The sequence below is a fragment of the Anabas testudineus genome, chromosome 3, assembly GCF_900324465.2.
Source record: "Anabas testudineus chromosome 3, fAnaTes1.2, whole genome shotgun sequence".
Lineage (NCBI taxonomy): Eukaryota > Metazoa > Chordata > Actinopteri > Anabantiformes > Anabantidae > Anabas > Anabas testudineus.
Window position 1 is genome coordinate 14,851,211 of NC_046612.1, and position 13,602 is coordinate 14,864,812.

A 13,602-nucleotide genomic window follows, 5' to 3' on the forward strand; every position below is an offset into this window, starting at 1 on the left:
ACGAATCTTGATATGTTCTCCATTTCCAGAAATAACCCAAACACTTTTTCATTTTAAACAACAGCTGTTGACAATGAGCCCTCCATTTGTGGACCTCTTTTACTGTGGGTGGTGCTTTTCCTATTCCATCGACCGAATGTAGATTGTGCAGCGTCATATTGACATTTCCAGAGCTAGAATGGAGTCTGAAAGGGAAAACAATTTTCCAACTCGAAAACAACAAAATAGAAATGTGGAGTCAGGCCAAGAGACGGCCTTATTTTATACTCAGCATTTACTCTAATGTTCAGTAGTGATGCAGTTTGACCAACCTCTCCACTTACGGCTTCATTAGACCAGGAGAAGGAATGTTCTTCCACACCACTGGCTTCTAACAAAAGTGCACTATTGAAACAGTGACTCACATTTATTTAGTTTTTAGGCACTGACCACTGAACTTCTCAAGCAGTACATCCCACTGTGAACAGGAATCAAAGACAAGTTAGTTTACAAGTGCATAAGCCAGAATATAGCTTGTTAAGGAGGAAACTGCAGAGTTACAAAGTCAGAAGTGTTGGAAAGAAGCCAGCAGCTGAGAAACGAGAGACGAGCAACAGGTTTCAAAGCAGGTGTGTCAGGATCAGCTGACCTCACCGCCTCATCTGCCAACTTAGAAACACTGAGAAAAACTATGTAATTCAGAAATATCATGGCTCACCTCACATTTTACATTTTTTCACCCCGACATTACTGTTTTTATGGTGTGTGTGTGTGTGTGTGTGTGTGTGTGTGTGTGTGTCAATGACGGTCAAAAACTAATCGCAGAAATGCGATTTTCACTTAACATAGGTGCTAAACTACCACATGACTTGCATTGCAAAAATGAATTGCTTCTTAAATCATAATTAAAATCACCAGCTGGGTTATTAATGTGTTAAGAAGTGATTCTTGGTTAAACAAAGGAATTGAAAGGAACCTTACGCATATTTAGAATTTAATTCACATACAGCACTTAATTCTGCACCACATGGTGTAAAAACTGACTTAGTTTTACCACAGAACGAATAGTTTTTAATGTTTGCGTTTTGGATTTTTAATGTTTAGCCCCCACCTACTCCCTCCCTGTGCTGGTGTGAAGTGAACGTAAACAGTGCTGCAATGGAATATATACAGATTTGGAAGTGGCGCCATAGTCAGCTGTGTTTCAATTGTTGGGTGAAGTTAGACTTCATTGTTTGTCTTTTGGAGAAAGTTTGAGTGCCAGATTTCTCCAAAACCCCTTTGTCACGATCTGGTATTGGACTTTGAGTTTATAAACCATGTTAGTAAAGTAAAAAACAAACAAACCGCTCACCCACTGTGTAGAAGCTGAAATATACAGTAAAGGTAATATCGTGATGATGTTGTGATGTTGAAGCCCCCTGAGCTACACTTCCTGTTTCACCAAGGGATGTTGTCAACGTCCTGGGAGTGAACACAGGAAGTGGAATTCTCCATGACGGCAACTGAGGTGTGGCACTGTTTTCTTTTTCTAGTGCTCTTTCATAGAAGCCCATTGGATTTTTTTAGTTGACATTCTTCTCAGCACCCGTAACAGAGTTCTGCATAATGGCAAAAAAACATCATGAGGTAGATTAACCACACTGAATCATGACAAAAGTGTAAACTTTACGTGGTAGCTGTTTGAAATCCAAAAGTACATTATACCCTATGTGTAGGTGAGCAACCATATTCACATTTATTTCAGCTCCTTCCCTTTTTACAAGGATCCATTAAAATCAACGCACTAGTCGTTTACAAGCTTTTGAATCAGCATTGCACTTTGGAATTGTTGATTTTATCTAGACATGAAGTTACATTGAGACATTGACTGAAACAGAAGCATTTGCTTAATTGCTTGCTCAATTTTCAAGCTCCTAATGTAAAGAACTGTCAGTGAAAATGTTATAGGCCCAGGACCTGCACAGACTGTGGATATGAGAGATCACAGTAACATATAATATAATTTTTTTTTTTTTTTTTTTACTATGTTGTCCTTGAGGCTCCGGTTGAATACGTTTATTAATTTCCTGCCTCTGCATGGTCCCGCCACTCTCAGCCCATTTCAGGCAATAACAATCATAGGTCGTGCACAGCAACATTAGGCTCTTAATTTAGCAAACGCACATGGCACTTCCACCAGTATCATATTTTCGTGTCACCTGTTGGTGTTTGGCCAGTGGAATGTGAAGCGAGTTAGTGTAGCCCACCGCTTCTTTCAGAATGACCAGTCACAGTTATCCTGTGCTGTGTGCACAGACAGACCTAAGAGGCCTTCAGTCATTTTTAATTACAGTGTGGACAGTGATTCTAGCTTGGACTTGTTCCAGCCCGGCTCAGGCTTCACTGACTCAGGCGTCTTGTTAACACAATTCTTGCAGGTTAAAATACGAGCAGCACGAAGGCTAACACATTGTTGTTTACTACCTGATAGACTTTATTTTAAACAATTTCAAGTACCACACCAGCTGCTGACCATTTCTGGTGGTGGCACGGTGTGCACTTTTAGTCTGGATGTATTAATCCTGTATATAGTGACCTGTTTGCAGTGTTAAAGAGCTTTTGGTGTTGTTCTTTCAGTATTTTAGTATTTCTGCCACCCCCAAAAAAAGATGCACACAAGTTTTCTTTTGAAAGTGTTGTTTATTATGTTCTTATTTGCGTACTCACCAAAAATTATCATCAACATTTCCTTTTCATAAATAATTTGCAAAGCAAGTTTTAAAGTATTTTAAATCTAGCATTCATTCAAGCACTTGCAGTTGGATTCTTTCTTGCCTTTGCTGAACCTACATTTAGACGGCATTTGTCAGCTCAGGCACAGAGCTGAGCAATAAACCAGCTGAGAAATTGTTGAACTATATCACTGATTAGCAGCACAGTGATGTCTCGTATACTAAAGACAGGTTGTCTCCTAGAATTCTTCCTGCTTCCTTTAATTTGTTGTCATTCTCACTTTCCCATAGCTCAAATTTCAGGAAACTAACATCATGTAGTCTTTCTTTTTCTCTCTGTCTGTTTTCTGTGTCTCCTCCATTTTCTCATTTCGTTCACTTTCTGTGAGAAAGACAGAATTACATTTTTGTCTCCCACCTCTCACTGTTTATTTTCCTCTCACTCTTGCTGGCTCTCTGAATATTTCAATTACATCTTATGTTCCACACTGCAGCCAGTGCTTCCTAGTCATTTGTAGGCCTGAGAATCATGTGAGTAAGTGCACAACTGACTTTAGAGGTAGTTAAATGTAAATACGTTTGTGTTGCACCGCAAGCCTCAAAACAATTGTTCCTCCTGGAACACAAGTTCAGGAGGGATTTGTTCATCTCCACTCCCTTACGCTCACGTAGTATCATTCCTCTCTCATGTTTCATCAGTCGTAAACCCTGCTGACCTAGATTTAATAGGATTTATTGATGTCTTTATTACCATGTGTAATGCCTCTCTAATTGTTGCAGGTTTGTCTTGTTTAGTACATAATGAGCTGTTCTTATTTGATTATTTTTTTCTAGGTGTCTTTTCTTCTCAGATTATTCAATTTGAAGAATTTGTTTAACAAGCTGGGAGTGGCAAAAGGATCCAGCATATTAAAAGGAAAAAGGCAAACTTGTCACCTCTCACGTACCCGTACCTCCTGGTTAAAAATCACTGAAATGAATCTCTGTAGAATGTAAGTCTGAATCTTTTAGTATAGGCAAACAACAACAGTCTAGCATGATTTCCCCTCCAAATGTTTATAAACTGTATGTAGTTAAGGAGTGTCATAGTGGCATCCTGCACCCCCCTATTAGTTCAAACTGCGAGAGGTCTAAATCGGGCTCTGTGTGGCTTAAAGCACAAGTATTCAGAGTTAGGCTGTTGATAGCATTGCAACCACGACTTCTCCTAGTTTGCAGTTGTTGAAAGTCTGCACAGCATTATTCCTTCAAAACAGGACTTGCGGAGGTGCAGGGATTATTTTTCAAAGCAGTTGTTTACTTGCTGAAGTCAGACACATAAACTCTGGAATAAAACGTGTTGAGCTTTTCATCCAGTCGTCGTCACAGTAAGAGATCCAGGAGCTGACCACATCTGTTAGCTCATCATTATACCTGGATGATTTAATGAATTCATGCCACACAGTGCTATCCAACTTTCAGCAGAGCTTCCTCTGACCAGGTTTTAACTTGTTTAGTGGTCACCTTCTCCCTCTGTAGATGTGTGCTGTAGGCAGGGATGAGGTGCACATGGTTGTGATCCTCAGTGCTCAGTGGTGGAAGAGGGACAGATTTATAAGCTCCTTTTATTGAGCCATAACAGCGGCCTAGTGTCTTGCTCTTTCTAGTGGGGCAGGAGGCATATTTGTAAAAGTTTCTGAGTGTGTTTTCCAAGGATCAGTGGTTAAAGTCTCCCATAATAAAGTTACAGGCCTTGGGGCACAGCGACTGTAGCCTCTGAACCATTGGTAGGATGCGCTACGAGGCAGTGGTTACATGTACCATACTTATCACAGGAAAACAAATACTTATACTAATACTACAGCTACAAAAAGGAGATGCTGAGAACAATTTCACTTCACCTATAGGAATCTTGTTTGGATGATCTATCTATATTCTATATTAAGAATAATTTCTGTGTTAGTAAATCTGCTGGTGCTGTCATTTCATAAGAGCTCAGGGAGCAGTGTGAACAGTCTACACATGTAAACTTTGAGGAAGCATTTCCATGTATTAGCCTAACTGTAATTTTGCACCAAGCCCAAAATGTTAAAGATGCTGACTGCAATGTTGGAACCCTGTCCTCTGTGTTTTCACATTTACCCGAATTAGCCTTGAACATGGTCATTCAGCAGTGAGTTAAATACAGGAGGAAGGTATGGTAGTCTGTTTTCAGATCTCTACATCCTCATGTTACAGTCAATTTACCATGCAGACTGGAAAATGTAACCACTGTCAGCCCTTTGCTTTTGAACAGTGTTATTGATAATGCTCAGACATGGTTTGTGCACTTCTTACACATGATGTAAAACAGTATATTGTCACATTTAAGTTTTCCAGTTCATTTATTTGCAGAATTTCTCTATGAAATGGAAGCAGTAAATCTCAGTGCTAGAGAAACTGCAATGTTTAGTCTTTTTTTCCACAATAAATTACTTTTTAAGCAGCCCATAAAATAGAAACAACTCGATAAGAACATATCAATACATTGCATTGACAGTTTAAAATCATGTTTGTGTTCGGTGAATTTTCCAAGTTACAGCATAAACTGATGATTATTTTCCTATCAACCTATCGATCAACTAATCAGAAACTAGCTGACTTTGCAGGTTTCTGTTTCCACAGTGTTACTTTAGTAGCCTCTTAGCAGAGTCCGAAGAAACTGGAGAATTGTAGCTCTTTGCTTGACAAGGTCAAGGCCTCTCTGTGAGGCGCGTGTTGCCTCCAGGCTGAAGGTGAACTATTTCTGCTTGACATTACAGAGGCAGAGTTATGTTACACATTGATACATTTGGGTGCAAGGAATGGTGACCTGTAATTGTGCGTGTTTGTGTGCGTGTTGAACAAGTTGGTGTACGGCACGTCCACGGCCACATTAAGATGAGATAGAAGTATGATTTGTACAAAACTGTCAGTAAACGCACCATTCACATTTGGCCCCTGCAACCAGGAAATGGTGGTTGGATGAACTAAAGAGTGAATGAAGAGAAGGAGCGACGATAGCAAGAACGACGGAGCTGTTCTAATCCATTTCATGTTCTGGATTACATGAAGTCTTAGTGTTGAGTGTCCACTGAGACTCAGTCTGCTGTTGTTGCAATGCTATCAGCCCTATTCGCCACCTAGTAAAACTCATCAGTCAGTGTTGGTCGGCCTGTAGTTCTCGTTTCAAATGAACGTCGGTTCAAATCTCCTGTAGACGTTTGATATAGTAGTTCTCTAATGGTAGTGCCTTACAGCAAAAGCTTTCTGTGCCTCTAATGCAGCACATGCACATATTTAGCATTCTTTAGAACATACAATGGTAGAAACCAGTATACTAAGTAAACAAAGGTGAGGGTCCTTGGCGTTGCTGTCTTTTATCCATTCAGGCCAGAGCAGACAAAGAGGGGTTAGAGGTTAGATTCTGATTTTGAGCAGCAGGCAGACTTTAGTGGTTAAAATCAGATTAAGACGAGGGGAAATGCACATGTATGGGAAATCAGATTTTGCAGCACGGGCAGCACGTCAGCAGAGCAACAGTAGTCGCGTGAGAACACTTACAGAAACTGGTGGCTTGTTCAAAATTCAATAAAGATTTACTGAAAAATCTTAGTATCTTTAGTATTTAGTATTTAGTCGTTTGACAGACGCTTTTATCCAAAGCAAATTAAAAGGTACAAGACAAAGGCCGGGCAGCTGAGTGTAAGGAGGTCTTACCTACGGACCCCTGCTGGAGGTCGGCCACAGCCAGGATTGTTACCACTACACTATGCAGCAGCTAGACACGCAGTGGTGCCTTTATTCACCCTACTACAAAAGAAGGCCACTAAACCTGTTCTGCTGTGGTTGCTGCAAGAATACAAATCACAACATCTCTGTAAAAACAAAATATGCCTGTAAACTCTTACTTAGGCTGTAGCCTAAGAATACTTAATAATAATTTATGTTTTTTCCTATTCATTCATTAATTAAGCTAATAAATCTGTTGAATTAGTGAAATATTACAGCCTAAAACTACACAGTGTACAGATTTTAAGTTAAATGTCATCACAAAAAAAAGCACTCTACAAACAATCGGGAAATAGTCCCCACAATTAAATTATAGTATTTTTATATATAAACAATTATACCTCAATCATTAATTCTTAAGAATCTGTCAGGACCTAGACTGGAGAGGATTTGACGTGATTAGACCTCTTGGACTTTTAGTCGAGGAACCCTGACCTTATTATTTGGTGTAAACTCAAATGGTGTGTTAAATTAAAATTCTTTTTGGTGTTTGAGCAGTGACACGGACAAACTGAGTAGCAAAATCATGACATAAAAACTTAATTAATATGGCCAAACATGACTTGAACTTGTAATGAAACTGGTGAATACAAGATGACACGCCTGTCAGACCAGATCGGAATGTGATGGGCATGTATCAGTGCTTTACAACTTGTGTTGTAACACACCCAGTATCATCTGTCCCAGCCTTTAGCTCTGCTGACTACATGAGGATGCACCAGTGACCAGACTTGACTGGTCAATTTGACAGAAATGTTTGAAGGAGGAAAAATACCATGACAATGTTACATTAGAAGTGATAGGTATTAGTCTTAAGGTCAATTAACACTTGATTGCAAATTAGTTTCTAATAATGATGGAAACCAAATGTACATCAGTGAGAACCCGGCAGGATAATCCTGTGACATGTAGCAAATAAACACAGTTGCTGGATTTTTCATGATGCTCATGTCAAATTTACAAATTAACATATCACCATAATGTGTAGAGAAGATGTGAGAGTTCTTAGTTTAGCGCCAACTCACACACCTTTGTGTAACACATTCAAATTCCCAGTGACTAAAGGTACAATAAAGAGCTTCCACAACAAATAATAAGCCGTAAATACACAAGCTTAGCCTGTTGACAGTGGTGCACACACACATGTAGCTTTTCAAGAAGATGACTTCACATAGCAGAAAGCTGACCAAACTTGATCCTTCACTCCTCCTATAACAATGGCATTCATTGACTCACATGGTTGAACTCTTCTTAGAGGGAAACCTCCAAACAGGCATCTCTCAGTACACTGAAAAAGTGCAGCTAGTTTAATGTTCTTTTACATGTTTAATTATACAAAATCTCTGAATAAAACATTCAAATCTGTTGCATTGATATTTTCACTTTAATCTGCATTAACAATAAATGTGCTTCTGCCGTTGGTTAAAACATGCCTCCTCCCAATGGTTGTGAGAATATACTTAAAGTTAGTTATTAGTAAAGTTAGTGATATGTGGGAAAATGCTTGTGCATATCAACCGTTTTATTGGACAGGCTTTAATCGTCCAAAATGTCTGCTAGATTCATCTGATGTGTCTTCTCAACAATCTCCTCATCTTTTACGTTTTGGACTGTGTCTTTTCTCGGTATTGTTCTTGCTCAAGTTCTTAACATTTTCTGTCGTCATTTTGTTTCATGATTTGCTTTGTGTGCGATGTTTAGCCAAATTGCTTTATGGTTCAGTTGTTTGGGGAGATGAGGAGCGGCCATTGCAGGTTTTCTCCAGTGTGCACTGTCGGTTTTGTCACTTCCTCCAGGGCAAACACCTTGGTGTGTGTCTTCAGTAGACCTTTAAATTACTGAGCCGACACACAGAGACAGTGACCTCATGCCTTAAACATCTTCTCTACCAGTTGCTCATGGTCAATAAATTTATTTATTTATCTTTTTTAATGCATGTAAGTATGTATACTTTTAACAGTATTTGCAAATACTGTTTAGACTGTAAGTAAAATAATGCATATTTTCTATGTGGACTGTCGGGTGAGCTCTTGAACTTCCAGACATGCCTGACATTCACAATGACAAGCTGCCTGCAGCCGATTGGTGTTAAAGCAGAGTGCTGGACATACACACTCATCGACACTCAGGAAATATGACTCATATAGAAACCCTGTCTTACCATAACCCTGCATAGTGCAATTGCAATGACGTGGTATTGTGATACTTTTCTATTAGTATACCCTGAAACACTACGTGACATCAACATCATCAAGTCTGATTAGGATTCTCTAATGTTGCTGTAAACTGTGCTCAAATCTAAAATCTAAAAAGCAAGATAGCAATGAAGCAATTGGTTAGACTTCATTGGTATTTTGCTGGAGGGGATGCCCATTACTTCACTATTTTCTTGTTCTGGTAAACAGAGTGACATCCAGCATAGTCCTGTGCACTTCCACAACACTAAATCCCCCCCATCCTATCCTTTAAGCAGCGAGCTGACCATCTGCTCCAGGCGCCAGGCCCAAACTCAGTGCTCAAAACACACACTCACACATTGACACGTATAGTACAGTTACACAAGCGGGGAAACATTCACTAGTCATATCTACCATAGGCTATTGAGTTCTCTGCTTGAGGTTAATAAAGTGAGGTGTGTGTTTTTCTGTGTCTCGTATGGGTGTGTGTCTGTATTTAGAAAAGGGAGAGGTCCCATGCATGTGTTTCTTTGGCACCTTTATATCAAAGTTACTGAGGAGATACATGGTATGAGAGGTTGGATATGGGGCAACAGGAAATGACCAGGCAGGGGTGCAGCATTGTATCATTTCCCTGCTGGAGTCCTTTGTACTCCACTATATGTGACCCTGTTCCATTTCCTGTTTTCACTTTTTTCTGCTGTGGTCATAACGCTTATCTACTTTGCAAGTAGGTGGGTTGTATAAGCCATTATTGGATTATAATGAGACCTGTGTATCAGCTGTGAATGATTAATTTGTTTTAAAAATAAATAAGTTTCCTCAATAAGGTTTAAATGTTATTTGCAGAAGTCACAATTTATTTTGTCTTGTCTGCCATATGTATAGTAATCTTAATTATAAAATGTTTTTGTGTCCAATTGCAAGCATTTGGGAGGCTTTATGCTTCTGCTATAGAAAGTGGGATTGTTGTGACAGTGGATTGTGCGCTGGAGGCTGGTCAGTCATCTTTTTGTATGGTTTCAGTCAACACTATCAGACTTGTGTGAATACTGCCACAGTACTGCTATTATAGTAGTATTGGTGGAGTCAGTTTTAGCACAAACTTAAATGGAGGGGGGTCCAGGTTGTTATTTCAGATCAAGAAGAATTACAGAAATGTATATCGAAGAACTCTCTGAATAGAGTAATAAACATTCATACAACTACATTTGCAGCTGCATATGTATATAATATATTATAGCATATGCTTTATTATTCATTCATGCATCAATGTGCAGCAGTGTTGCGTTTATAGTTTTGCTCTAGTGTATTTCACATCAATTTACTACTCAAATACAGAAATATCAGGACTGAACGGGCCACCTACAGTATGTTTGGTTAACGTAAAGACATGTAGATAAATGAATGAAAATATACTGTATGACACTTCTAAAGGCCTCTGACAGGCGAAGTTTAGGTAAAATATTGCTGCTCTTAAAACCACCTGTTTGTGATAAACATTAGGTTTGGGCTTTTTTTTATTGTAACTTGTTGATTTATTACTTTTAGGAGCAGCTGAACTCGTGAATTACTGATTAAGACGCCTGTTGCTGTGATGTAATTACAGCTGTAAAAACTAGCAGATCAGATTGTGAGCATTTGATCCATTTCTTTGTCACATGAGATGGTAAACTGGATGTTTTTTATGGATATATACTATTTTTATGGCAATATATATACTATGATCCCCATAGGGAAATTGTTTTTGGACAGCACAAGCTCTTTTTTTAGACTAGACTGAAATGCATCCACAACACGTTAAGCTTTGATTAATATGAACAGCTTAAGTTCCACATTACACCATTCCTTTCTCTACCTGCATGAAACCGACACCACTGAAGGAAACAAGTTGAAGCCCATTCCTCTGCCCTTAGAAAATCAGTATCTGAAGCACAGTTGCCGAGATAGGCTAAAGGCAAATGGGTAACAACATAAAGATAAATTACAGCATGTCGCATAATAACTCCTGGAATGCTTTGAACATTTCGCACTGACAATATTCAAGACTTTAAAGGTACCTAGGTTAGGCGAAAACATGAACACATTGGCTACTGCAAAGTTGGCTTATTCTAAGGTCAACAAGAACCAAAAAAACATTTTAGAAAACATTTTCTGCCTCATCAGCAGTGACGGCATCAAATGGGATCTGAATTATTAGGGGTTGGCAATCTGGCTTAAAGATCACATCACAATCTTTATTTATTTATTTATTACCAGAAACACAATCCATGATCTGGTATCTTTCTTCTCAGTTTTTCCATTGAGAAAAATTCAATTCCGTTCCATAGAGGGTTAGAAAAAGCCCATTATGCAGCCCAATCACTACAACTCACATGAAATGAGAAATTGTGGGGGCCTTTAAGAGGTGGCCCAGCCCTACTAGCCATTACAAAAGCAGTGGTAACAGTAAAAATCTTATGCATATGCATCTTGTATGGGTTTTCAAGATACAGCACATTAATACATATTTGATTTAAAAGATTTTTATTGAGAACTTTTAAAGATGCAAAACACACAGGGTTCATTGAGTTTTTTTAAGGCCCCTGACTCTGCCTCCAACCCCTCCTGTGCTGTATATATTAGCTATCATTGTTTAGAAATGTGGTCATGACCGATGGGAGGATTTCACCCTACTGCTTAACCATCTCGGCTGTATTCTTAGCATTTTAAATTGACTATTCAAAAATAGCTTTAGGTTTATTGATTCATTCAGATATAGTTTATTTGTGTTTGTACAGAACTACAGCAAAGAAATCACAGAGCAGTCATTAAGCACATCTCTCTCTGCATCTGTGGCCTTCACTAACCCCATGATGTCTCTCGGCTGTGTATTAAAGAGGGAACTTGTGAATGGCATGATTGTGTATTCAGTGAAAAGGATCGCAGCTGCTGGTTTGGCTTTGGTGAAAGCTAGTGTCTGTGCTTGGGAGTGTGCATGTGTGTGTTAGTGGTAATCCTGCAGATGACTTATCCTTTATCTGAGTGCATGTTGGGCTTCAGCAGAATAATTTACCCCCTCTATAAATTACATAATAGTACTTAATGTCTAATGTCATAATCTGACAAATTTCTTAATCTGGCAGATTGCAGAGGGCTATTTCACGATGCCTTGTTTTAGCACAGTTTAACAAAAACGATCCCTAGTTCTGACTCATCAGTCATCGTCAGTATATCACAATTTTTTTTACATTTTACAGACAAAACTATCTTTTGAAATAAAACAAGAATAAAGCACTTTGCAACCAGATGAACAGTGTAATTGTTGCTACAACTTGAATTAAAGAAAAAAGGATTTATTTATGTGGTTATTTTATTTTGTGTTTGGATGTTTTCTGTTAGATGCTGTCTAAAGCAAGTCATATTTTAAATCATATTGCAAGTGTGCAGAATATGACCCCTCTTTTTTTTCCATCTTTCTTTTGTACAGTGGTAATGACTTGAACTGGTGGCCCCTCCAGCCCAGTATCGGACGTGCAGTGCCGGGCTGCTGCTAATGGGAAGTCCTGCTCCATCATGAGTGCTCGTGATGGCGTTGGTGGCATCGGTGGTATGGGCACCCTGGGTCGGCGTAAGCGCTTTGAGAACTCCGAGTTCACAGTGCGGATCTACCCAGGCCCTCTGGCTGAGGGCACCATCTACTGCCCAATCAGTGCTCGTAAGACAACCACAGCTGCTGAGGCCATTGAACGTGTCATTGAACGCCTGCAGCTTGACCGCACCAAGTGTTATGTTCTGGCTGAGGTGAAGGAGTTTGGTGGCGAAGAATGGATTCTGAACCCCAGCGACTGTCCTGTGCAGAGGATGATGTTGTGGCCCCGTGTGGCACTAGAGCACCGGTCTCTGTCTGGTGGTGAAGATTACCGTTTCCTCCTAAGACAAAAGAACCTGGATGGCTCGATTCACTACGATGGCAACCTCCAGATGTGGCTGCAGGTCACAGAGGACCGCAGGCGCATGGTTGAACGTGGACTTCTGCCACAGCCTGAATCTCAGGGTGATGTTGCAGATCTGTGCCGCCTGGTGGAACTCAACGAGCGCTCGCTGCTGGACAACCTGCGCTCACGCTTCAGACAGGAAAAGATCTATACTTATGTTGGAAGCATCCTCATTGTCATTAACCCCTTCAAGTTTCTGCCCATCTACAACCCCAAGTATGTGAAGATGTATGATAATCATACACTGGGAAATTTAGAGCCACATATTTATGCTGTGGCCGATGTGGCTTACCATGCCATGCTGCAGAGACAGAAGAATCAGTGCATTGTTATATCTGGTGAGAGCGGCTCTGGGAAGACGCAAAGCACAAACTTTCTTATTCATCACCTGACCGCTCTCAGCCAGAAGGGTTTTGCCAGTGGAGTGGAGCAGATAATCCTCGGGGCAGGACCAGTGCTAGAGGTAAGCAAAAGCTCTAGCGTTTTGAGTTTTCAGTAAAACATTTGTCAAAAGCATGGTTGAGTTAGTCAGAAGATAAAATTCCTGTCAAAACATTTTTGCATTAAAAGGTTCTTATATATAAGACATGGGCCCTGGTCCATATCACAGGCCTTGTCTCAGTTGTTTGTTGAGGCATAACTTAAAAGTTTCAAGTTGAATTACGAGATTCCCTGATCATCATCATCCACCCACATGGATTCGCTTCCAAAACAAACAGGGCTTCTTAATAATGTTCCCTGTTTCACATAGTTTGCTATTTAAATTGGCTACATAAGAGGAGACCTATTGTAAATATGCAGGTTACTGCAGCCAACATGTGGTTATGTAGAACTAATATGTTCAGTTATTTTTGCATTTATAGTTTGTAAAGTTTGTCTCTATAAATGGATAGTTTCTTGCTCTGCGTGATGTTCAGTGACAGAGAGTCTGTAGGTGGTTTTTACCATTAGTTACTAAAGAGTGCT

The 13,602-nt window shown here is 39.7% G+C and overlaps 1 protein-coding gene across 11 annotated transcripts in view; it reads left to right on the top strand.

Annotated features, from left to right (window-relative positions):
* myo9aa (myosin IXAa) overlaps positions 1–13,602 on the top strand; it is an 80,636-nt gene that overhangs the window by 8,492 nt on the left and 58,542 nt on the right. For all 11 annotated transcript variants that reach the window (XM_026377817.1, XM_026377812.1, XM_026377814.1 and 8 more), the window contains exon 2: positions 12,129–13,099. In XM_026377817.1, the coding sequence (XP_026233602.1) occupies positions 12,215–13,099 (885 nt within the window). In that variant the 5' untranslated portion in view covers positions 12,129–12,214. The remainder of the gene's footprint in view (positions 1–12,128; positions 13,100–13,602) is intronic.